This window comes from Ovis aries, chromosome 23 (assembly GCF_016772045.2).
Source record: "Ovis aries strain OAR_USU_Benz2616 breed Rambouillet chromosome 23, ARS-UI_Ramb_v3.0, whole genome shotgun sequence".
Classification (NCBI taxonomy): domain Eukaryota; kingdom Metazoa; phylum Chordata; class Mammalia; order Artiodactyla; family Bovidae; genus Ovis; species Ovis aries.
In genome coordinates, this window is record NC_056076.1 from 1,180,056 (window position 1) to 1,207,315 (window position 27,260).

Sequence of the window (27,260 nt, forward strand, 5' to 3'; positions counted from 1 at the left end):
GAAAAAATAAACTATTGAATATGTGTTTTTAGCCTCGTGTTTTTAGCTCTCCAACATTATAGTTCAGTACAGTCGTCCAGTCGTGTCCGACTCTTCATGACCCTGTAGACTGCAGCATGTCAGGCTTCCCTGCCCATCACCAACTCCCAGAGCTAGCTCAAACTCATGTTCATCGAGTCAGTAATGCCATCCAACCATCTTATCCAACCTTACAACACTGTCACAAAAACTTGCTGTCCAATAAAGCACCCATTCTCCACGTGTGGCTATTTTAGTGTGAATTACTTACTACTTAGTAAAATAAAACGTCCAGTTCCTCAGTCACACCACCCACATTTCAAGGATTCGACAGCACCAGAGATCAAGCATACTCCCAGCATCCCCGGGAAGCCGTAGAGCACAGCTGGTGGACACGGAACACACTGCGGGCAGCATGGCAGCTGGGACAACGGTGCTCGGCAGGTGTGCATGTCCGACACAGGAGAAACCCAGCAGGAATGCATTCAGACGGGAAGTTTCTTCTCAAACAGGTGACTATCTAATCTAATGGCTTAATGTACAAAAAGTCAGACAAGTTTTAAGATGAACAAAGGACAGCCAAGCTCAGTGTTTGAAAAAATAAATATAAAACTCAAAAATTTGGATTTTCCAGAGTTTATCCTGGTATCAACATGGTCTACCAGTAAAAGGCTCTATAAATGTAATACCATGGTCTTCACCACACGACACTGTAAACATCTACTAGAATAAACACCTCAGTATCGACACCACTATCAGCAGCACATGGAATTAACACCCCAGTAACCTCCGAACTGTCGTATTCTATAAACTCTAAAGTAAATACCAAAAGCACATATTCAACAGTTTATTTTTTCTCAATAATCCTATATAGAAAAAACTAAGGATCCTAGACTTCCAAAATATAACTAGATTACTCATAACACTCTGCTACGAATAGTGAAAAAGTGGTGGTTAGGGAGTCACTATAAAGTCCAAGAGATGTCAAAAAGGAGATGGCAAGAGTGAACACCAACATATTAGGAATCAGCAAACCAAAACGGACTAGAATGGGTGAATTAAACATTATATCTACTACTGTGGGCAAGAATTCCTTAGAAGAAATGGAGTAGCCATCATAGTCAACAAAAGAGTCAGAAATGCAGTCCTTGGGTGCAATCTCAAAAGCAACAGAGTGATCTCTGTTCGTTTCCAAGGCAAACCACTCAATATCACGGTAATCCAAGTCTATGCCCTGAGCAGTAATGCTGAAGAAGCTGAAGCTGAACGATTCTATGAAGACCTACAAGACCTTCTAGAACTAACACCCCAAAAAGATGTCCTTTTCATTATAGGAGACTGAAATGCAAAAGTAGGAAATCAAGAAACACCTGGAATAACAGGCAAATTTGGCCTTGGAATACAAAATGAAGCAAGGTAAAGGCTAATAAAGTTTTACCAAGAGAACACACTGGTCATAGGAAACACCCTCTTCCAACAACACAAGAGAAGACTCTACACATGGACATCACCTGATGGTCAACACCGAAAACAGACTGATTATATTGTTTGCAGCCAAAGATGGAAAAGCTCTATACAGTCAGCAAAATCAAGAATGGGAGCTGACTGTGGCTCAGATCATGAACTCCTTACTGCCAAATTCAGACTGAATTTGACGAAAGTGGGGGAAACCATTAGACCATTCAGGTATGACCTAAATCAAATCCCTTACAATTATACAGTGGAAGTAAGAAATAAATTCAAGGGATTAGATCTGACAGACCAAGTGCCTGATGAATTATGGACGGAGGTTCGTGACATTGTACAGGAGATGGGGATCAACACCATCCCCAAGAAAAAGAAATGCAAAAAAAGCAAAATGGCTGTCTGAGGAGGCCTTACAAATAGCTGTGAAAAGAAGAGAAGCAAAAGCAAAGGAGAAAAGGAAAGATATATCCATTTGATTGCAGAGTTCCAAAGAATAGCAAGGAGATAAGAAAGCCTTCCTCAGCGATCAGTGCAAAGAAATAGAGGAAAACAACAGAATGGGAAAGACTAGAGATTTTTCAAGAAAACTAGAGATATCAAGGGAACATTTCATGCAAAGATGGGCTCAATAAAGGACAGAAATGGTATGGACCTAACAGAAGCAGAAGATATTAAGAAGAGATGGCAAGAATACACAGAAGAACTGTACAAAAAAGACCTTCACAACCCACATAATCATGATGGTATGATCACTCACCTAGAGCCAGACATCTAGGAATGTGAAATCAAGCTGGCCTTAGGAAGCATCACTAAGAACAAAGCTAGTGGAGGTGACAGAATTCCAGTTGAGCTATTTCAAATCCTGAAAGATGATGCTGTGTAAGTGCTGCACTCAGTATGCCAGCACATTTGGAAAACTCAGCAGTGGCCACAGGACCGGAAAAGGTCAGATTTCATTCCAATCCCAAAGAAAGGCAATCCCAAAGAACGTTCAAACTACCGCACAATTGCACTCATCTCACACGCTAGTAAAGTAATGCTCAAAATTCTCCAAGCCAGGCTTTAGCAATACGTGAACCATGAACTTCCAGATGTTCAAGCTGGTTTTAGCAAAGGCTGAGGAACCGAGATCAAATTGCCAACACCCGTTGGATCATGGAAAAAGCAAGAGAGTTCCAGAAAAACATCTATTTCTGCTTTACTGACTATGCCAAAGCCTTTGACTGTGTGGATCACAATCAACTGTGGAAAATTCTGAAAGAGATGGAAATCCCAGACCACCTAACCTGCCTCTTGAGAAACCTATATGCAGTCCAGGAAGCAACAGTTAGAACTGGACATGGGACAACAGACTGGTTCTAAATAGGAAAAGGAGTATGTCAGGGCTGTATATTGTCATCCTGATTATTTAACTTATATGCAGAGTACATCATGAGAAATGCTGGGCTGGATGAAGCACAAGCTGAAACCAAGATTGCCAGGAGAAATATTAATAACTTCAGATATGCAGATAACACCACTCTTATGGCAGAAAGCGAAGAAGAACTAAAGAGCCTCTTGAAAACTGAAAGAGGAGAGTGAAAAGGTTGGCTTAAAGCTCAACATTCAAAAAACTAAGATCATGGCATCTGGTCCCATCACTTCATGACAAATATATTTAACAGTGGAAACAGTGAGAGACTTTATATTCTGGGCTCCAAAATCACTGCAGATGGTGATTGCAGCCATGAAATTAAAAGAGACCTACTCCTTGGAAGAAAAGTTATGACCAACCTAGACAGTATATTAAAAAGCAGAGACATTACTTTGGCAACAAAGATCCGTCTAGTCAAGACTATGGTTTTTCAAATAGTCACATATGGGTGTGAGAGTTGGACTATAACGAAAGCTGAGTGCTGAAGAATTGATGCTTTTGAACTGTGGTGTTGGAGAAGACTCTTGAGAGTCCCTTGGACAGTAAGGAGATTCAACCAGTCCATCCTAGAGGAAATCAGTCCTGAATATTCATTGGAAGGACTGATGCTAAAGCTGAAACTCCAATATTTTGGCCACCTCATGCGAAGAACTGACTCTTCTGAAAAGACCCTAATACTGAGAAAGACTGAGAGTGGGAGGAGAAGGGGACGACAGAGGCTGAGATGGTTGGATGGCATCACTGACTCAATGGACATGAGTTTGAGTAAACTGCAGGAGCTGGTGATGGACAGGGAGGCCTGGTGTGCTGCAGTCCATAGGGTCACAAAGAGTCGGACGTGACTGAACTGAACTGATGAAGTCCAGTGGCGTCGCCAAGATTAAATAAGTGGACAAAAGCCTGGGGCACTACCAGAACTGCCACTGGATTATGCAGACAGAAGACAGCGAGAGAGACAGGTGCTACCAAGTAAAGAAAATACTTGTAATCAGAAAGTACATGTAAGTCTTAGGGAGTTGTAGAGCTAAGGCAGAAAGTAAACATGAGCAATATTTGAAGGCAAAGAAACAAGAGTAAAATACACTGATAAATACTGGTGAGTGAGAAGGAGCAGCAGAGAGCTGCCCCTGGAACAAGCCAGGAGCCTGCACCCAGAACAAGGGCAGGGGTCCAGAAGGCGGTTTCAATGACTCATCACTCTGAAGGCACTTTCCCATTTATATGCAAATTGAAAGTAATTTCAGTAATGCACAAAGTATCCTTTTTACTTAAAAACATTTTAGGATTAGTAACTTTTCACAGATGCCTCTACAATCAAAGTAGTACTCCAATATTAAATAAAGCATCTACATACCAAGATCCTGTCTTCTAAAATTTTAAGTGACCATAATTAGGCAACTTCCAATATTTAGAGCTTCCTGAATAAACAAATAAATATTCCATCCATCAAGTATCTTCAGTCACCAAGCCAGAAGCAACCAGGCGCTCGTGTTCTCCTGAAAGTTCTGCATTTTCCCACGCTCTGCACTCCAAATGTGCTGCAGGTTAACTGAGAGGGTAGAGGCCACTGAGATCCAGGAATAATCCCAGCATTTGATACAGGCCCCTTCATATGGAAATGCTACTCAGGGTCTCCACTTTCATGGGACAAAGTGATTTCTTATAGGGAGTGAAATGTAAATCTCCTGAGAAAGACATTACTGCTCCACTTCCACCCCCAGAGCTACATATCTGAGTGCATCACAGTGACTCACGTGGAGGACACTCAAACATTTAGAAGACAGATCACAGAAAAATCTTTTCAGAATTAAATTTGTCAGAGTTGGAATTTTTGCCAAATAATAAAAATGAGAAGGCAGATCTTAAGCCATGAAGAAATGAAAGCCGACTTAATCCCTGAAGAACAATTTTAAAGTAAGCCTTACTACTCACAGAATCTACAAGAAAAAATACACAGAAATATCCAGAGCTCACTAGTATTATTTGCTACCTTTACTACAATATTCACTAACATTTTCTTCTGCAATTAAACTACTTTTACACAACTTCTACTTTTTGACCCACCACTTAATAATTTTAATAACACAATTTTATAATGTCTTGTCATTGTGTTAGTCACTCAGTTGTGTCCAACTCTTTGCGACCCATGGACTGTAGCCTGCCAGGCTCCTCTATCCATGGAATTCCCCAGGCAAGAATACTGGAGTGGGTAGCCATTCCTTCTCCAGGGGATCTTTCCAAGCCAGGGATCAAACCGAGGTCTCCTGCATTGCAGGTAGATTCTTTACCATCTGAGCTACCAGGGAAGCCCCAAGCATACGAGTTACAATCCGTGGTATTTAGTAAAGAAAAAGGTTAATGAATATTCAAAACTGGAAATCTATAAGAAATAAAGAAAATAAGACCAATGTAAGTTGCTAACTGTAAACTTTGTCCTGTAAGGTAGTTTCAATTTCTGTAACGATTTCCTGGTGCAGCAGGTGTCAACTGAACATGAAGTGTGGCCATGTCTCAGGTCACTCTGGTCCACATGGAGAGACACTCATGAGTAAAGCTGCCACAACGGCTCAGTCAGCTGTGCCCATTTGACCATCATTTTTTAAGATAAAGACTTTAAATACATGTCAAGTGTATGTTACTCAGCTGTTTTAACTTCCCCAAAACATGGGTATTTTTGCTACTAACATCTGTATTTTCAAATATATCTTCAGTAAGAAAAGGAATACTACAAATGAAATCCAAAATTTGCCTATGTTCAATTTGGTAAAAACAAAACCCTGTAAGAGACCAAAAATAACTCAACAGTATATTCACTGTTGTTAATGCTCACAATTCCTGGCAAATATCTGCCCCGGACAGGCAAGTCGCCACTCCTGCAGCACGGGCCGCCTTCGTGGAGCCCACACTGCAGACACGAGGCCACATTCTATCCTCACAGCTTCCTGCGTCCATGCCTGCCCCCATGCCCTCGGTCTTTACCCAGGGAAACACTTTCATGCTCTGGTAAACATGATCAGTAATCAACAAAGGAAGATCAATAATCATGCATTTGTGGAAACACTGACACCCAGGGATCCTCCACACACAACAGGCACTCATTTCCCCTGTAGGATTCCCTTGGGAGGTGTTCTCTACTGGAAGATGGCAAACCAGGACCTACTACACGGAGACCACAGGCCCTGTCCTGGCACCATTCCCAGTCCAGGAGCAAAGAGGAGGAAGGGCCTTGGCTCGTCAAGCCAGACTCTTCTTCCACCCCTAGCTTTCCCCTTAGCTCTCACGACAAGGACTCTTCCAGCTCGTGGCTTCAACCACGGGGAGAACGCACACCTCAGACGGCACCAGGGGCTTGAGTCCGACTCCTTTCTCCACCCCACACTAATGAGGAACACATGCCACACCATCAGACAGTCCCACCCAAACCCATCCACCGCAGCTGTCTCCTTAGCCGACAACACTGGCCACCGGTCCCCCGTAACCACCACCTCGCTTCCACAGCTGGTGGTGTAATGGCCAAGCCTCTCCCTGATGGACAAACAGTAATAAAATTATGCTAGGTCTGATACAAATGCATGATTATTGATCTTCCTTTGTTGATTACTGATGACCTCTACCAAAGCATAACCAACTTTCTCTTATTTTTAGTCCTCATCCGTATCCCAGACACCTTCTAACTTAAATGAACTAATGGTCCCAATCAAGGATAAAAGTCATCTTCTCCAACATGATTTCACTGTTCCTCCCTTATTTTTTCTGCCACCCAAAAAAAGGAGTATAAGCCTTCCCCCACTCCCTTCCCCGTCACAGGCCTATGCCACACGCCTACTGACGCTTTTCAGAAAGTCATCGTCGAGGGGCCTCCACTATCACAATAACAACAACAACGCTCAGCTTCTATCTCCAGACCCTGATTCTGGGTCTGACACATCTTAGACCAATCCAGCTCAAAACAGATTTATAAAAGGTACCACAGGTACCTCACACTAGTGAGAAGGGCCATCATTAAAAAGTCTACAAATAATAAATGCTGGAGGGGGTGTGGAGAAAAAGGAACCTACACTACTGGGAGGAACGTAAACCGGTTCATCCACTAGGGAGAAGAGCAGACTGAAAGTCGCTCGGTCGTGGCTGACTCTATGACCCCATGGACTGTGGCCCACCAGGCTCCTCTGTCCAAGGAATTCTCCAGGCGAGAGTACTGGAGTGGACTGCCATTCCCTTCTTCAGGGGATCTTTCCAACCCAGGGACCATGCCCAGGTATCCTGCACCGCAGACAGATTCTTCACTGTCTGAGCCACTAGAGATGCTCAGGGAGAACAGTATGGAAGTTCCTTAAAAACTACTGTCACCGTATGATCCAGCAGTCTCATTCCTGGGCATAAATCTGGAGAAAACGCTTTAATTTGGAAAGATACATGCACACCAATGTTCACTGCAGCACTGTTTACAATAGCAAAGACACGGAAGCAACCAAAGTGTCCGCCAACAGAGGCATGGCTAAAGATGTGGGACATATATACGATGGAATATTACTCAGCCGTAAAACAGAATGAAATAATGCCATCTGTAGCAACATGAATGGACCTAGAGATTATCATACTAAGTGAAGTCAGTCAGAGAAAGACAAATGCCATGTGACAGTGCTTCTATGCAAAGCTAAACAATGATGCAAATGAACTCATTTACAAAACGGAGTCAGAGATATAGAAGACAAACTTAAGGTTACCACAGAGGACAGCAAGGGGTGGTGAGGAAGGGGGCAAAATTAGGGGTTTGGGATAAACATATACATACTACTATATATAAAACAGATAAACAACAAGGATACAACACAGGGAACTATATTATACCTTATAGTAACCTGTAATGGAAAACATCTGAAAAAAAACATGTTTAACTGAAAAAACAAAAATACTAGCAAGGAAGTATACAGGAAGATGTGTGTAGCTGCGTGCAAATACTAGGCTATTTTATGTAGGAGACTTGCGCATCCATTGACTGGTAACTGCAGGGCTCCTAGGGAGCTTCCCTGGAGGCTCAGACCGTAAACACAACACAGGAGACCTGGGTTTGACCCCTGGGTCAGGAAGATCCCCTGAAGAAGGGTATGGCTATCCACTCCAGTAGTCTTCCCTGGAAAATCCCATGGGCGGAGGAGCCTGGTAGGCTACAGACCAGGGTCGCAAAGAGTTGGACACCTGTGAGTGATTATCACTCTCACTTTTCAGGGGTCCTAGAACTAATCCTCCACAGAGGCCAAGGGGTACATATAAAATAATAGATGGAAAAGAAAGGAACATAATGTATAAGTATCAATTTACAAATATCAGTACAGTGAAAAAATCAATTTTACCATGTATTAATTACAGGGTCACTAACTGTCTCCATCTTTTAAAGTGTTAGTCACTCAGTCATGTCCAACATTTCACGATCCCATGCACTGGGGCTTGCCAGGCTCCTCTATCCATCGAATCCTCCAGGCAAGAATACTGGAGTGGGTTGCCATTTCCTTCTCCAGGGTTTAAACATTAAATCATCTGACAAGAAAAGTGAATTTGGCTTCCTGTCCCTTTTGGATTAGCACTGTTTGGTTTTGACTAAGGTTATTTACACTCTCCAGGATATCATTTAGAGTGGCTTCTTTAGTTTGATACGGAAACAAATGTGCTGAGAAGCTAAGCTTATAAATAACAATGTAGTCTCGCTGAGGAGGAGGTTAGGCAGTGAAGGGAGACAAACCTGGTACAGAGGAACTTCCATCCCCCACAGACAAACCACTCCAGGCCTCTCTTTCTTCGCGTGATCCTAGCTCGTGGTAAAGTGTGGTAATCACTTTCGTCGTTCTCAAAGCCCTCTTCAGACATCATTAGTGGCATTTCATCCAAGTGGGCAGACTCATCCTCCAGCTGGTACCTGGAGAGAGGAAAGACCAGAGCACTGAGGTGGGGCAAGCTGTCTCTGTCTACGGTAAGGGTTTCACTCAGGGTAAGAGCTGGCCCAGTTCTACTAATCACACTTTTCTTTTCTCCTCATACTAAGCTAACTTTCTCATACTAAGCTACATGAACCAAGAACTTCCCGATGTACAAGCTGGATTTAGATAGAAAAGGCAGAGGAACCAGAGGTCAAATTGCCAACATCTGCTGGATCACAGAAAAAGCAAGGGAACTCCAAAAAAACATCTACTTTTGCTTCATTGACTACACTGAAGCCTTTGACTGTGTGAACACAAACTGTGGAAAAATTCTGAAAAGAGATGGGACTACCAGACCACCTTACCTGTCTCCTGTGAAACCTATATGCAGGACAAGAAGCAACAGTTAGAACCAGACATGAAACAATGGACTGGTTCAAAACTGGGAAAGGAGTATGTCAAGGCTATATACTGTCACCCTGCTTATTTAACTTATATGCTGAGTACATCATGCAAAATGCCAGGCTGGATGACTCACAAGCTGGAATCAAGATTTCCAAGGGAAATATCACATGACTTAGTGACTGAACAACAAAAATGGTTAAGTTGTAACTCATATTACCTGTCTCTTGTTGTTTAGTCACTAAGTTATGTCTAATTCTTTGTGACCCCATGGACTGCAGCACACCAGGCTTCCCTGCCCTTCACCATCTCCCAGAGCTTGCTCAAACTCATGTCCACTGAGTTGATGATGCCATCAAACCATCTCACTCTATGTTGTCCCCTTCTCCTGCCCTCAATCTTTTCCAGCATCAGGGTCTTTTCCAAAGAGTCAGCTCTTTGCATCAGGTGGCCAAAGTACTGGCGCTTCAATTTCAGCATCAGCCCTTCCAATGAATATTCAAGGTTGATTTCCTTCAGGATTGACTGGTTGGATCACCTTGCTGTCCAAGGACTCTCAAGAGTCACCTCCAACACCACAGTTTGAAAGCATCAATTCTTTGGCACGCAGCCTTCTTTACAGTCCAACACTTTCATCCATACATGACTACTGGAAAAACCATAGTTTTCAGTAGATGGACCTTGGTTGGCAAAGTGATGTCTCTGCTTTTTAATACGCTGTCTAGGTTTGTCACAGCTTTTCTTCCAAGGAGTGTCTTTTAATTTCATGACTGCAGTCACCATCCACAGTGATTTTGGAGCCCAAGAAAATAAAATCTATTACTGTTTCCCCAACTATTTCCCATAAAGTGATGGGACTGAATGCCATGATCTTAGTTTTTGAATGCCGACTTTTAAGCCAGCTTTTTCACTCTCCTCTTTCACCCCCATCAAGAGGCTCTTTAGTTCCTCTTTGCTTTCTGCCACTAGAGTGGTATCATCAGCCTATGTGAGGTTGTTGATACTTCTCCCAGCAATCTTGATTCCAGCTTGTGATCATTCAGCCCAGCGTTTCTCATGAAGCATTCCACATATAAGTTAAATAAGCAGGATGACAATAAATAGCCTTGACGTACTCCTTCTCCAATTTTGAACCAGTCTGTTGCTGCATGTTTGGTTCTAACTGTTGTTTCTTGTCCTGCACACAGGTTTTTCAGGAAACAGGTAAGGTGGTCTGGTATTCCCTTCTCTTTAAGAATTTTTCCAGTTTGTTGTGTCCACACAGTCAAAGGCTTCAGAACAGTCAATGAAACAATAGTATAATAAAAAAATTTTTTCTATAGTTATTGTTGATAACACCCTGCTCCCTGGCAGCCAAGAAACCACTAGCAGATGGATATTCCCTCATCACTACCCCTGGCCAGCCAAGCTAATTCCTACAATGCAGTCTTGCCTGAACTTACCATGAGGCCCTTTCCCCTCATCGTCCTGTTGGCTGCCACAGAGAGAGTCTGACCCTGACACACAGGGCAAATTCACTCAAGAGAGTGAATATGGGGAGTGGGCTGCTCAACTAGACAGCCAGAATATTGGGGAAAGAACCCCCGAAGGCCTCTTAAGACTAGAAGCTCAGGGAAACGGATGGCTGATGTTTACTGAGTCCTTACTATAGCCAGGTACAATGTAGGTCTGTAATCTGCATCATCAAAGAAGAACATCTTAAAAGAAACAAGCAACTAGGGGGAATAAATGCAGCCTATACCAGAAAAATGATGCTATATAGGCAGTTCTCTCAAATCGATAAAAAAGCAAATGCCTCGAACGACAGATGAGCAAAGACAATTAACACAGAAAAAAAAAAACCAACTAAGAAAATCACGTTCCACCACATTAGGAACTCCAACTCTTTCAACACCCACTTGAGTGCCCACTACGTGCTAGCAATGTCCCCGCTCGTACATAAGCAAAGAGGCAACAAAGCTCCTGCGATACACAGCTCAGGGACTCACAGGACACTCAATGGAAAAAGTGCTAGGAAGACAATAAAGGAAGTCATAGGACTGGAAGTGACAGGAAGGGTCTTCCTGGATCATCAAGGAAGCTGAGTCTCAACAAGTGACACCTGGATGAAAAGCAGCCAACCACACGAAGGTCTAGGAAGGCAGAGAAGGGGCTGTGGAGCTTGGAGGAACTGCAAGAGGGGGACAGAGCCAGAGTGGCTGGAGTGAGCGAGCCTCACGGTCTGGGAAACCGAAATGAAGCGCTCAGTGAGCAGAGGAAGACAATGAAAGGTTTTAAGCCTGGGAATAATTTTCATTTTCAAAAAGGACTCTTAAAACATACAAATTAAAATAACTGAAAAAAATTAATTCTTAACATTTGGCATAGCCGACAGTCTTGGATAACCAGGCACTCTTAACTGCTGTAAGAAAGTGAACAACTTTTTGGGAGAATAATTTGTGAAGATGCATCGAAAGCTTTTTTTTTTTTTTGTAATGTAATTTAACTTTAACCACAGCTTCTAATTATCTCATGAAAATTAAAAATATATGTAAGATATATCTACAAAGACAATGATCACCATGTTATGCTAGTCACCCAAAAAGCATGGAAAAGCTTCATATCAACAATTAGAGTTGCTTAATTCATGACGGAATACTGTATCATTACTAAAACCGAGAAGGCAGAAGACCTCTGCTTAAAGCAAATGTCTGGAGAAGCAGCAGTCACTACTGCACCCGTCTTGAACACTTCACTCCCCTAATCAAAGGGATACTTGTCTTCATCTCTCATCGAATCTACAAACAACTCCAATTACTCTCAATTCCACCATGGAACATCCTTAAAGCAAGCCACCTATCACTTTAGATGGTTTAGACAAAAAGTACAAAATCTGAAACAATTAATATTTTTCCTCTCAAAAATTCCTTTTTCTTCTGTGTAAAAGCACCTCTTTTAAAAGTCAACCAGAAAATGGATATTTATAGAAAATGCAATTAAAATTCAAACCACCACTTACAGATATTATAACTAGTATACAAAATGAAATTTTTAGTCTTTTTCATTAAATTCTTTTAGTGATTGTGCTGCATTTTAGCAAAAGTCACAATCTTATCATGTTTAATGCTAGAAAAGCAGTACAATGAGAGTCTGAAAGATAATGAATATAAGCAACATCAGGTTTAGTAACCTCAACTTCAGAAAGGGAGCCTTTGAACTGGCAAGCAATTTATTCCATTTCCAAAGCAATTTTCCTATTGTATTGAAAATTTTACCTCAGTATTTAAAAACAATAAGATGATGAATAATGGATTTTTTCAGAGACAAGACAAGCAGAGAATCTTAAGTGTCTTTGTTGCCTGGTGTCATACACACTTAATTGGTTTGTCACTCAAGAAAAATCAACGTTTCCAGCAATTAAGTATAATTCTGGAAACATATTTTTTTAAAATGAGTAAAAACAATGTGAACAAAGACGACAGAATGGATGATACCGAACCCAAGAGTACCACCATGCTAAGAACTAACGACAGCTCTCTTCACCACTGCCCAAGGTTTAAAAAAACTAGGAACTTTCAACAAAACATTCAAGTACTGGAAGGCACATAATTTACATGTATCCAAGTAAAAGTAGGTCAGTACAATAACTATCTTAAACTCACATTTTTATCTTAAGTATCCAACAGCTTTATTGTTTCCATTTTGATGAGAAACATTTCTGAGAAGTCAACTGATACTAAAGGGAGGAAAACACTTAAAATATGCCTACTGCTTAAACCTTCTTTAAGAAAAATAGACACTCCCTTTCTGCCTACATGTTAATAAAGAAAAACAAGGCAATGAAATACTATTAAAAAATGTATATTTTCTTCATCAAATACAGCTTCCAAGTTCAACTGTGTTGCGATAAGTCATTCAGTTCAGTTCAGTTCAGTTGCTCAGTCGTGTCTTTGCGACCCCATGAAGTGCAGCACGTCAGGCCTCCCTGTCCATCACCAACTCCCAGAATTCACTCAAACTGACGTCCATTGAGGCGGTGATGCCATCCAGCCATCTCATCCTCTGTCGTCCCCTTCTCCTCCTGCCCCCAATCCCTCCCAGCATCAGAGTCTTTTCCAGTGAGTCAGCTCTTCGCATGAGGTGGCCAAAGTGCTGGAGCTTCAGCTTTAGCATCATTCCCTCCAAAGAACACCCAGGACCGATCTCCTTTAGAATGGACTGGTTGGATCTCCTTGCAGTCCAAGGGACTCTCAAGAGTCTTCTCCAACACCACAGTTCAAAAGCATCAATTCTTCGGCGCTCAGCTTTCTTCACAGTCCAACTCTCACATCCATACATGACTACTGGAAAAACCATAGCCTTGACTAGACGGACCTTTGTTGGCAAAGTAGTATCTCTGCTTTTCAATATGCTATCTAGGTTGGTCATAACTTTTCTTCCAAGGAGTAAGCGTCTGTTAATTTCATGGCTGCAGTCACCATTTGCAGTGATTCTGGAGCCCCAAAAAATAAAGTCTGACACTGTTTCCACTGTTTCCCCATCTATTTCCCATGGAGTGATGGGACCAGATGCCATGATCTTAGTTTTCTGAATGTTGAGCTTTAAGCCAACTTTTTCACTCTCCTCTTTCACTTTCATCAAGAAGCTCTTTAGTTCCTGTTCACTTTCTGCCATAAGGGTGGTGTCATCTGCATATCTGAGGTTATTGATATTTCTCCCAGCAGTCTTGATTCCAGCTTGTGCTTCTTCCAGCCCAGCGTTTCTCATGATGTACTCTGCATATAAGTTAAATAAGCAGGGTGACAATATACAGCCTTGATGTACTCCTTGAGTCATTAATAAGCAGCAGAACTGTATGAACTAGTGAGAAATTAGAATTCCTTCCCTCCTACAGCAGCAGAAAACAGGGGAATAGTTTTACAAACAAAAAAAGTAAAGGACCAGTGCTGGAGCAGCATGCCTTGACATGAGGAGCGAAAACAAGCAACAAGGACAAGAGTCAGGCTTTACTGACCTACTGATTCCTCTTATAGAATGTTCTATAAAAACTGAACACCGATTTCTTGAATAAGAAATTACACCAACACTATACATATATTGAGACAAACTTCTGAATTAGTTAATGGTGCCTGCATGCTAGGTCACTTCAGTCATGTAACTCTTTGGGGCCCCCCTATAGCCCATCAGGCTCCTTGGTCTATGGGAATCTCCAGACAAGAATACTGGGTTGGGTTGCCATTTCCTTCCTTCCTGACCCAGGGATCGAACCCACGTCTCTTGTCTCCTGCGTTGGCAGGCAAATTCTTTACCACTAGCCTCCAGAGTTAATGGTACAATATCTAATGTATGTAAATGCCAATCCAGATATTTACAGACAAGCAGGCCAGTTAAGCTAAGGACACATACTCCAGCTTCCCAAAAGGTGCTATTCCAATCACCAACTCTATCTTCATGCAAACTGTCAGTTTAGAAAGTTAAGCAAAACATTTCTATTCTGTTAAGTATACAGAATTTTATAAACTTGCATAAAATAGTTCTTTTAAAGGAAATGCTATGTATTATAAAAATATGTCTCTGATTTCAAGGAATCCTGGACCTGGGTACTTTGATAAACGCTATCTTAAGAATCATTCTGTACTTTAAAAAAAGATTTTAATTACAGACCATCACAGAAAAGGAAAACAGTAAAATATCTACTATCATAATAATTGTAAAATTTTTTAGATTCAGAGAAAAATGTGTGTAGACACTCAATGAGAAAACACTAAAAAGAAAAAAACCCAAAAAACCTGTTTCCTCTACCAAGAAACACACTAATATTTTAAAGATAATCAGACAATAGCCATCTGTTCTCAGCATGAGTCTCTTTTTAAAAGAGACTGATAAAACAGAAGACTTAAATAAGGTGTGTGTGTGTGTTAGTTGCTTCGTCGTGTCCGACTATTTGCAACCCCATAGACTGTAGCCCACCAGGCCCCTCCGTCCATGGGATTCTCCAGGCAAGAACACTGGAGTGGGTTGCCATTTTCTTCTCCAAAAGGAACTACAGAAAGAAAGAAAGTGAAGTCGCTCAGTTGTGTCCGACTCTTTGCGATCCCATGGACTGTAGCCTATCAGGCCCCTCCATCCGTGGAATTTTCCAGGTAAGAGTACTGGAGTGGGCTGCAATTTCCTTCTCAATTAAGTAAGATCCACAGCCTTATAGCACAAGACCAAAATGTCCAAGATACAATGAAAAATCACTCATACCAAAACCCAATAAACCTCAACCTGAATGAGAAGAGACTCAAGAGATACTAACATGAAAAAGATTCAGATGCTGAAATTATCTAACAGGAGCTGTAAAACATTCATCATTAAAGTGTTTCAGTGGGCAATACAAACATGCTTGAAACATGAGAAAAAATTAGAAAAACTAAGCAAAGAAACAGCTAATATGAATTAGAATCAACTGGAAATTTTGAAACTAGAAAAAAAAAATAAGACTTATAAACTGAATGGACAAGCTCAGCAGCAGAATGAAGGAAACAGAGAAAAAAATCAATGAGCTTGAAGATGGAACAACAGAAATCCCCCTATCTCAACAGAAAGTGAACAGAACTTATGACCAAGTGGGACTAAAAGAAAAGCTCTCACAAGATGTCACTAGAGTATCAGCAGAAGAGATGAAAGACTGTCCAAATATAAGTATTCAAATAAATAAATGCTGAAAACTTCTAACTGACAAAAGATTCAAGAAACTAAGTGAAACAGTATAAACTCAATCTATGCTAAGGCCCATAAAAATCAAACTACTGAAAACCAAAGACAAAGCTTGAAATTAGTGAGAAATACCGTACCTACAATGGAAATCATTCCAATGACCTCAGATTCCTCATCAAAAATCATGGAACCCAGACAGAAGTGACATAACATTTTTCAAGTGCTGAGAGAACTGTCAACCTGAAACTGCATATATGATGAAAATATCCTTACAGAATGAAGGGGAAATAAGACATCCTCAGATGAAGAAAAACTAAGAGATTTATTTTTGGCAGACCCTTCCTGAAAGTATAGCCAAGGAAATCTTAAAACAGAACAGAAACAAGAAAATAGTTTTGGTATACCAGGAAATAAGAGAAGAACAGAAGTTGCAAAAATATGAATCATTACAATAAGCTGTCCTTCTCCTCTTATGTTTTCTAAATTATGTTTGAGAGACAAAGCAAAACTTCTAACATTGATGAGCAGTTCTAACTATAAGGGATATATGTAACTACTTTCACATATGTAAAACTTACATATGATTTTACAAGACACAAGCATACCTCAGAGATACTGTAGGTTCAGTTCCAGACCACTGGAATAAAGCAAATATGGTAACAAAGTGAGTCAAATAAGTTTTTTGGTTTTCTGGTACATATAAAAGTTATGTTCACAATGTACTGAAGTCTACCAAATATGCAATAGCATTATGTATTAAAAAAGTACATGCCTTAACTAAAAAATACTTGATTGATTAAAAATGCTAACCATCAACTGACAATGCAGGGCTGCCACAAACCTTCAATTCGTAAAAAAAAACCAAACACACAATTCTGCAAAGCACAATAAAACAAGGTATGCCCATAATTACACTACCAGTGGTGGGAATCAAAGGATGTAAGGTGAGAATTGTACACTTCACTCAACTTGATGAAGTGTCAACAGGAGTATATATACTGTGGTGAGTTACACTGTGTAACACAGCATGTAGAGCCACTGCTACATAGCGTTTATACAAAGAGACCCAACGCAAACACCACAAGTAAACCAAAATGGAATTCTAAAAAGTGCTCAAGTGACTGTTAAAAAAGGCAGGAAAAAGAAAAGAGAGAAAGAAAAGACAGAAAACAGAAAGTAAAATGGTAGGTGCAAGTCCTAACTAATCAGTCACTACACTGAATGTAAATGTTCTAAATGCATCAGCTCAAGGACACACAATGGCAGAGTGGATAAAAAGTATAACCAACCACATTATCAATGAAGAGAAACTCACTTTACTAAAAGCAAGTTGAAAGTAAAAGGATGGAAAATTATGTGCCAGGCAAACATCAATCCAAAGAAAGCAGGAGTGGCTATAATAATGTCAGTTAAAGCAAACATCACAGCAAAAAAATTACTAGCGACAGACAGGGAAATTTCATAATAATACAAATGTCAGTCCATCAAGAATATAAGCAATCCCAACATGAATGCACCAAAAATAGACCTGCAAAATATGTGAAGCAAAAACTGATAAAACTACAGAGAGAAACAGACAAATCCATGATTTCAGTTAAGAGACCAACTATCCACCTTCAACAACCAGGTGGTAAACCAGCAAGGAGAAAAGAACTCAACACCATTAACTGCTGCTGTTGCTGCTGCTAAGTCGCTTCAGTCGTGTCCGACTCTGTGCGACTCCATAGACAGCAGCCCGCCAGGCTCCCCGGTCCCTGGGATTCTCCAGGCAAGAACGCTGGAGTGGGTTGCCATTTCCTCCTCCAATGCATGAAAGTGAAGTCGGTCAGTAAGTGTCCGACTCTTCACGACCCCATGGACTGCAGCCTACCAGGCTCCTCCATCCATGGGATTTTCCAGGCAAGAGTACTGGAGTGGGGTGCCATTGCCTTCTCCGACACCGTTAACTAACAGGATCTAATTGCATTTCAGAACATTTCACCCAACAACAGCACAAAGTACTTTCTTTTCAAGAGCCCCAGGATTTCTACTGATATAGATCATATCCTCAGTCACTGCACCAAATTTAGAATAATTGAAATCATACAAATTGTGTTCTTTGATTACAAAAAAATCATGCTAGAAGATAACAGTAAATTTTCCAAACTCACTTCTAAACAATCCACAGGTCAAAGAGCATGTCTCAGAGAAAATCAAAACACAAGAATTTGTTGGACATAGGTAAGTCAATGCCAAGAGGGAAATTTACAGCAATAAGTATTTACATTAAAAAAGAAGAAAAGTCTCTAATTAATAATCCAAGATCTCACCTTAAGAAATGAGAAGATAAAAATGAATATAATGTAAACAAATGTAGAAAAAAATAAACATCAGAAATTAATGAAGTTGGAAAAAGAAAACCAGAAAACATAAGTAGAATAAAAGATGGATCTTTGAAAAGATCAAATTTCTAGCAAGAATGAACAACAACAAAAAAAGTGAAGGCACAAACCACCAACATCTAAATGCAATAACAGCAAAAAGAAAATAGGGGAATACTACAAACAAGTCTATACACATATATACAGCAACTTAGCTAAAATGAACCAACTGGTCATTAGCACAAACTGTCACCATTCACCAAATATAAAGCAGATCCTTTGAATAGTTCAATAACTATTAAAGAAACTGAAAGCATGCAAAGAGTTGACTCATTGGAAAAGACACTGACACTGGGAGAGATTGGGGGCAGGAGGAGAAGGGGATGACAGAGGATGAGATGGCTGGATGGCATCACTGACTCAATGGATGTGAGTCTGAGTGAACTCCAGGAGTTGGTGATGTACAGGGAGGCCTGGCATCCTGCGATTCATGGGGTCGCAAAGAATCGGACACAACTGAGCGACTGAACTGAACTGAAAAAGAAATCTCCAGGTCCAGATGGTTTCACTGGAAAATTCTACCAAACATTTAAAGAAGTAACACCAACTTTACAAAATGTCTTCCAGAAAGGGAAAGAGAAGAAAACACTTCCCCACTCATCTCATGGGGCCAGGTATCAGGGTAAAATCTGGCCATCACTGCCACTCTACTCATGGAATTTAAAGTCTAACGAGAAGATGAGCAATTAGTCAAGTGCACTCTGTGCTGTGAGGGGAAGCAGAGTACTGTACGAGCCTGGCAGGAGCATCTTCTTCTGTTCTGGCTGGGGTTGAAACCAAGGAAGGTATTAGAAGGCCACCTGATGCAAAGAACTGACTCACTGGAAAAGACCCTAATGCTGGGAAAGATTGAAGGTGGGAGGAGAAGGGGGAGACAGAGGATGAGATGGTTGGATGGCATCACGGATGTGATGGACATGAGTTTGAGCAAACTCTGGGAGTTGGTGATGGACAGGGAAGCCTGGCATACTGCAGTCCATGGGGTTGCACCTGAGTGACTGAACTGAACTGAATTAGAAGTCAAGTCATTTCAGATGTTGACACAAGTCAGGAATACAGTCACTGTAATAATGGAGATTTGTAAATACAAGAAACAGTTAAAAGAGTACAAAGTAACTGCCGGTGGAATGAGAGGCTGGGGAGAAGGTGACTGGTAGAGAGCCACAGTGACTATCATAAGCCTTTAACTTTTTAAACTATACATAAATGTTACCATGATAAAATACAACCAAAACCAACTTCACAAAATAATACAGGAACACAACTTTTAAGTCACAATCCATTTCTGTTCCTCTTTCCTAAAAACAACTATCAATCAATACAAACCCTGAAAATAAAGCAAGAGCCAACCAGGAGAGCTCTGGAGGGTGGTGAGAATGCAGCAGTGAGAGGAAGAGAGCTGGGTGGACTGGGGATCCAGAACCAGAGGAACACAATGGGCGGACATCTTACGAGACCCCACCCAACAGAAGGACACAGGCCCAGCACGGCCTACTCCATCCTAGCAAGAAAAGGCAGCCCAGGAAGGCCATAACTCCCTTGAGAGTCCACCACCAGGAAGACAAGACTGACAAGTGGCCTTAGGAGGTAGTGTCCCACTCCACCAGCCTGAGACTCCCACATCCCACCCAGGGACACGGGAGCATCCAAGTGGCACCAGTTAGGGCCCTGCGACAACAAGCGGTTAGACACCTCGGATAGCAAGGCCTACCTTGATGTCTCCATGTCCTGTGAGCCTGAGACTCCCCTCTCTCACTGGGGATGGCAGGGGCGGGGGGCGGATGGGTGGGGTGAGGCAGGGGCAGGCAGCATCAACAAACACAGAAACAGCCAGCTCAGGAAATGGCTTCTATCCATGGCCTGAAATGCTTCTCATCTTCCTCAAGATGCCACAGCAGCCACGGGCACGAGCAAAAAGGATTCAGCCACACAGAGTCTCTTGGCCACAGTGGTGCTGAGTCTCCTCTCCCACCAAGACACACCAGGGAAGTCAGGGGGCACAGATGGAGAGGAGATAGCTACAGCCACTGTCCATCCAACATAGTCTCATCATCCATATGGGATGACACCACCACCTCTCACCAAGAGACCCTGAGCCTGGGGAAATCCCTTCTCCTCGGCAGCACAGAGAGAGACAAGTAAGAGTTCTGGTAGCACGACATAAACCAACAGACCAAAAATCAGCACAGAGGCCCTGTGAATCAAACTGTCATTGGAACTGAGGCCGACAAAGGTCGGCCAGGACCTATGTGCTAAATCTAAACAGGGTTATCATCTGCTAGAATAAAAGATATCAATATGGCCCGCATTCTCCTAATATAAAAGACAAAGAATCAAGGAAACAATCAAAAACTATCTATCATCCAAAGAACACATCATCAAAACCCTAACAATGTGAATTAGAAAAGACAACCAACTGACATCAACCCTAAGATTAACTCAGATATAGGATGGCGTAACAATTATTTCAAGCACCAAACATAAAAATGCTTCAATAATCAATTTCAAATTCTCTTCAAACAAATGGAAATTATAAAACTTAAAAATACAACATTAGAAACAAAACCTCACTGGATGGGATCTATGTGAAAGTGAAAGTCACCCAGTAGAGTGAAAATGACAGAGGACAGAATTAGGGAAATTAAGAGCAAATAAATAGCATTTACACAGACTGAACATAGAGAATAGACACCGGGGGAAAAAGCCTAAAAGAATTATGCAAAACTAACCAAAGATCCAGCATCTGCATCACTGGAGTCCTGAAAGCGGATAAAAAAGAGGTGTGTGTGAAAGAGTACTTGAAGAAATTCTTACTAAAAACTCCCTAAATTTGGTGACACAAAACCCAACAGATTCAAGAAGCTTAGCGACTACCAAACAAGCTAAACTCAAAGAAGTCATACCAAGATACTTCATAATTAAACCTCTGAAAACTAAGGACAAACAAAAAACTTGAAAGCAGCCAAAGAAAAATGATGCATTCCCTATGGAGAACATCAATTTGAGTGACAGCGGACTTCTAATCAGAAACTATGAAAGCTGAATGGAAGTGGAACAAGAGTTTTCAGGTACTAAGATGTATCAACAAGGAATTCTCTATCCAATAAAAACTATCTTTCAGAAATAAAGGAGAAATAAAGACATCATAAGATGAAATCTTAAGACTGCCTATAGGAAGGTCCTAAAACAAAAAGAAAATTTAAAAAAAAGTGAGAAACCTGGAACAGCAGGAAGGAAGAAAAAAACGAGCAAAAATATGGGTATGTTCAATAAGCTATCCTTACCATCACAAGTCTTAGAAACCATACTTGATAATTTAAACAAAAAGTTTAACACCATCAGATACTCAGGACATGATTTTTTGTGAAGTTAATCTGTGCTTTTATTTGCCAGTCTAATTTGACTATAGTGACCTGCAAACTTTTTTATCTAAAAAATACACTTTACATCACAATCCAACAAACACACAGGCATCCATAAGGACATGACATTTAAATTGCTGGGGGAGAAAGCGAAGTAAAGGAACCCACTCCATATAGTAAAATACTGATACCAATACACTATGGTGATACCGAGAGCAAACACTACAAAAACTATACAAAGGCCTACCCTAAAAAACACTATCACAAAAACATTTAAGCAAAAGGAAGGCAAGAGAAATATAAGAAACAGAAAAACAGTTAATAAAGTGGCACACTTAAACACTAATGTATCAATAATCACCTTGAATGGCCTAAATATACCAACCAAAAGACAGAGACTGACAGACTGAATAATGGAAAAACACGATCCAACAGCAACCCACTTCAAATTCAACAGACAGGTCGAATGCTAATACAATGCAAATATTTATCCACAAAAAGCAGAAGTGGCTACACTAGTCTACCAAAGGAGACTCCAGAGCAAAAAAAGTTACCAGAGACAACAATAAAAGAAATATCTGCCTGAAGACATAGGGATCCTAAATGTATATATACCACATTACCGAGCTTTAAAATGTATAAGGCAAAAACTGGCAGATGAGAACTTTGAGGGAAATCTATTGTGAAAGAGGTGGCACATTTTCAAAAACTATCTCCTAAAATCAACTACTTAGAAGATTACTAACACAGTTACTCTTATAGGTAATGACAGGGAAGAAAGAAGAGACCATACCTCTCCACTTCAGGGCCGAACACTAAGAATGTGCTCCTATTAACTCCTCCTGTACCCTCAACAATTCTACAAGAAAAAATACTGCCCCCATTTTACAGCAGAGCAAATTAGGGCTTACAGTTTAAGTTACCTAAGATCAAACAGCTAGTAAGTAAGTGAACCAAGATTCAATTCAGCTCTGTAACATTATAATAAGTACTCTTTTGACTATATGGCCTCTCACACAGCCCAAACCAAAAATAATTCTAAAACTTGAATCCTGAAGCAACTGGGTACTAAAATCCGTAATTTTTCTGTGTGCTAAAGGCAGATTGCTTCTACAAACCTTCAGAAATAAAAACTTAACAACTATTTCCCCTTTTTATAAGTTTCTTTTCTTAACCACTGTTATCATAGGGGTAGTCTTCCCTTTGGGTAAGAAGTTAAATACGAACTAAATCCAACTAGGGTATGAGACTTCCATTTTAAATCAAAGGTCTCCACTTTTAAATTTTACCACTTTAATAACTGCTCACATGGAACAATTCAACCTTTCTGAATCTCCGTTTCCCATTGTTAAACAGCAAAAATTCTTGTCAACAAAAGGTACTTTGTAGATATACGTTTAAGTAAGAAGTGTTCTCAGGAAACAAACTGAAATGTCTTTGCGTGCTCTTCCACTTGTGAAGTGACTCCCAACAAGATCTGCACTTCTACGCCTGACTAGGAGTTGTGTCTGCCATCTTCACGATCTCCTGGAGACGCTGCAAGTTTCGGAGACTAACAACTGCGAGGCGGGCGCCGTGGGGCCCATCCTGCCTGCGCTGACAGAGGCAGCAGCCCCCGAACCCGAGACAGCCTCCTCTCTGCGCCGAGCCCGGCCGGGGCGCTCCGAAGCGGGGGACCCCTCGCAGCGCCGACGCCCTGCCCAGGTCCGGGCGCGCCTGGGCGGCCCCCGTCGGGCCGGCGAGGAAGGGCGCCGGGGCGGGAGGCTGGGGCGGCCCCGTCGTTACCTGCTGGGCCGGTCGGGCCCCGGCCCGGGCCCCGCCGCGCTGAAGTAGGCCGCGCGTTTACGGTTGGCCGCGGCCACGGCTGCCGCGCTGCGCACCGGGTACAGAGGGATCTGGTCCGCCATCGTCTGGCCGCCACCTTCCAGCCCCTCCCCGATCCCCCTCGGTTCACCGCCTTTCCCCGCCCTCTCCCCTCAGCGCCAACCCGGCTGAGGCACCGCCCGCGCGCCTGCCCCTCCACCGTGCGTCGAGGCCTGATGGCGTCACCACGCGTCGGGGCCCGATGATGACACCACCGCGAAACAGAGGCGCGGGGGCCGGAGGCTTCCGAGGCCCCGCCCCCGGCGCGGCAGGGCCCGGTGACGTCATTCTGCGGCGAGGGCGCGAAGAGGCGGGTGGCGGCGTTCAGAACCTCAACTCCGTCGGCGACCAGTGACGTCCCTGGGCGGTGAAGGCCCGAGCCGAAGCCGTGTGGTCCAAGCTAGGCGGGAAGCGGGCCTATCTTGAGCGCTCCTGGGTCGAGGCGCTGACCTGTTGGTCTGGAGTGAGGCGGATGCTGCCCGGCCGCTCTGCCCCTGCCCGAGGAGGCCTTGAGAGCCAGATGGAGGGCACTGCGGGCCTTGCCGCGTGGGAACCTGGCCCACCTCCTCAGCGCCGTGCGCAACCTGCACGCCTCGCCCATGCACACCTGGTGTCGCATGAAGCTGGTGGCCAGCGCCTTTTACCATAATAGCGTGACACTCTTGAGTGTCCAGCTAGATAACCACCCTCAACAGCTGACATTGTTACACCAACCAGCTAGATAACCACTGTCAACAGCAGACATTGTTTACACCAACCCGCTAGATAATGATTTTCAACTGACATCGTTAACACCAACAAGCTGGAACCACTCTCAATAGCTGACATTGTTACTCCAGCTACATAACCACTCCCAACAACCCTAAAGGGTGTAGTTTATTGTCCTACAGGCTTTAACCACTTTTATATATAACCCAGCAATCTCACCCTAACATTCCTGTATTAAATCGCCTCTAAACACGTAGGTCCTGAGATACTCTGAGCACCTGTTAATATCTTTCACACCATATCTTCCCTCTTAATTACTTGCATAAAAATTTTGTCACAGCTTCGTTATATATCTTCATGAAAGTTGTTTTACCTCTCAAAAATTATAATTTAGCAAAAAGGCAAATTTTCAAATATTGAAGAGCTTCCTTATGTATTTTTAAAAGTGCATGACAGGTTGTTAAATGGTGGAATTTAAATGCCATTCCATGCATTTGAAAGAGTGATGTGACAGTTCTGTTTTTAAATGTAAACACTTACTTAAATGCCAAAGATGCATCATTTGTAACTATCTACACTTTACAATAAAAACTGCTGTCAACACAAAGTGTGTGAATGAATACATTTCCAAAATTATTTTAGGGAGTCAATGAGCAAAAAAGAACTTTTAAGATTGTGCCTGGCAGGCTACAGTCCACCGGGCTGCAAAAGAGTTGGACACAACTTAGCAACTCAAGAACAACAAATTGTAATAAGCAGTTAAAAAACTACCACCAAAAAATGAATCTTGTAAAAATCCATGTTTAAATATATCTTTTATAGGACAATTTTAACATTTATGATTTCCTACTGATGCTTTCTGCTTTGCTCTCATGGAACTCTCCCTTGAGAGAAATGCATTCTTTCTCTCAACAGGTGAAAGGGTAAATGAAGTCGCTCAGTCGTGACCGACTCCTTGTGGCCGCATGAACTATAGCCTACCAGGCTCCTCCGTCCATGGGATATTCCAGGCAAGAGTACTGGAGTAGGTTGCCATTTCCTTCTCCAGGACTCAATGGGTAGTGAAGTTAAACAAAAAGTCTCTGTACTGCCACACCCTCTAACATACATCTGGATTCAGAAGATCCCAGCTTCACTAAAACACATCATATTTCATTCCTTGAATAGAAATATATTTTAAAGGGGAATGATTAAGTACCTTTATTATAAAGGAGAAAAATGTAACTACAACAATAAGGTTTTTTTTTTTTTTTCAATTCACGACTTAAAGTGAAAATGTTGGTCACTCAGTCCTGTCCAACTCTTTGCAACCCCATGGGCTATAGCCTGCCAGGCTCTTCTGCCCATGGGATTCTCCAGGCAAGAATACTGGAGTGGGTTGCTATTTCCTTCTGCAGGGGATCTTCCTGGCCCAGGGATCGAACCTGGGTTTCCTACATTACAGGCAGATTCTTTACCGTCTGAGTCACCCTCAGATGTAAGATGGCGGGGGGAGGGGGGGGGCTGGAAACTAGAATAAGGTTTTTTTTTTTCAATTCACCACTTAAGGCTCTCACATTACAGAAAGTTCATAATTTAAAACTAATATATTTTTGAGGGGTAGTTTATTCTAGCTTCTCATAGTCTGAAAGAATTTAAGTCAACCACAAAAAATGTGTATGTGCATGCAAATGAGTGGGTACATGCAACTTCAGCTGTACTCAGGAAATCCTGATGACTTGAAATAGAATTTCAGGTTGTTTGGAATCCAGCTGTTTAGATCAATGTAGAGTTCATAGTTTTAGAGCATTCATAGTTTCCTTTAAACCACTCATTCAATTACTGCTTTGTAATGAGCCGTAGATGTTTCAACTGTTCTGTCAAAATGGGGGGTGCGGGGAATACAGTTAGTAACTTCTTGTGGAGAGTTTCAAAGGGTTAGCTAGAGAATAAACTGGAATCAAACTACTCTTTGGAGTCTTGTTACAGCTGGTCGTATCAATAGCTTGTGTGGCTGACAAGGTCTTTCTACCCATAATTTTAAAGTCTGAGAATATTTCTAGTCACAATACCATCGTCTCAATAATGAGATGCCATGTCTGACACACCCTGTCCACATCTCCAGCAGTCCTTGGTGTCCAGTGTCCCTTTTCCTAGGATGGGGCCTCCTTGCCTGGCCCTGGGCTGTTGGTGGCCCTTCCCTCCACAGCCCCCCGGGTGCTGCACACATGTCCTGGCCCCGTCATTTCCTGCTTGTCACAGCCACACTTCAAGGATCTGAACAAATTGGAAGGAATGGCCCTCCCACTTCACTGGGCTTCCCTGGTGGCTCAGCTGGTAAAGAATCCACCTGCAATGCGGGAGACCTGGGTTCGATCCTTGGGTTGGTAAGACCCCCTGGATAAGGGAAAGGTTACCCACTCCAGTATTCTGGCCTGGAGAGTTCCATGGAAAGTGTAGTCCATGGGGTTGCGAAGTCTATTCCTGTGAAATTTTTATTTCAGAAATTTTGGGGGGTTTTGGTTCTAAAATTGCCATTTAGTTTTTTAAAAATCGTGCCAGTATCTCTGATGAGATGTCTTGTTTTCCATTTATTTAAAACATACTTCTTTTACTTCACAGACAATAGTTACAATATTCACTTCAAAGTCTTGCCTGTGGGTTCCATCTTGGGTTCATACTGAGATATGGCTTCATTGCTTCTCTTTCCTCTTGAGAACAAATTCCATTTTCTTGATACTTCAGATGACAGGTCATTTTGGACTGATCATGGACATTGTGAATGTTAGGTTGCAGAGATTCTGGATTCTGTTATTGTTCTTCAATGAGTGTGTTTCATATGCTCACAGGAGAATTTTATGGGAAAATTCAGTTTTTCGATGTGAATGCCAGTCTCGGTCTAGATCTTATTTCCTTGGCTGAGCTAACTTAAGCCTGTTTCACATACACATGGCTCGGGGTCTGTCAGAGACCACTGGAAGATTCCATGAACTTTCCAACCCAAGCCCTGTAGGCATTTCATAACCCAAGG

At 42.0% G+C, this 27,260-nt stretch overlaps 1 protein-coding gene across 7 annotated transcripts in view; it reads right to left on the reverse strand.

Annotated features, from left to right (window-relative positions):
• ATP9B (ATPase phospholipid transporting 9B (putative)) overlaps window positions 1-23,626 on the reverse strand; it is a 156,566-nt gene extending 132,940 nt beyond the window's left edge. For 6 of the 7 annotated variants that reach the window (XM_042239458.1, XM_027960865.2, XM_042239456.1 and 3 more), the window contains exons 1-2: window positions 23,465-23,626; window positions 8,640-8,813 (exon numbers count right to left, since the gene is read on the reverse strand). In XM_042239458.1, coding sequence (XP_042095392.1) covers window positions 8,640-8,813; window positions 23,465-23,586 — 296 coding nt within the window. In that variant the 5' untranslated portion in view covers window positions 23,587-23,626. Of the gene's footprint in view, window positions 1-8,639; window positions 8,817-23,464 lie in introns of those variants that run through there. The other variant, XM_060405455.1, reaches the window with a different exon arrangement.
• Between the last annotated feature and the right edge of the window lie 3,634 nt (window positions 23,627-27,260).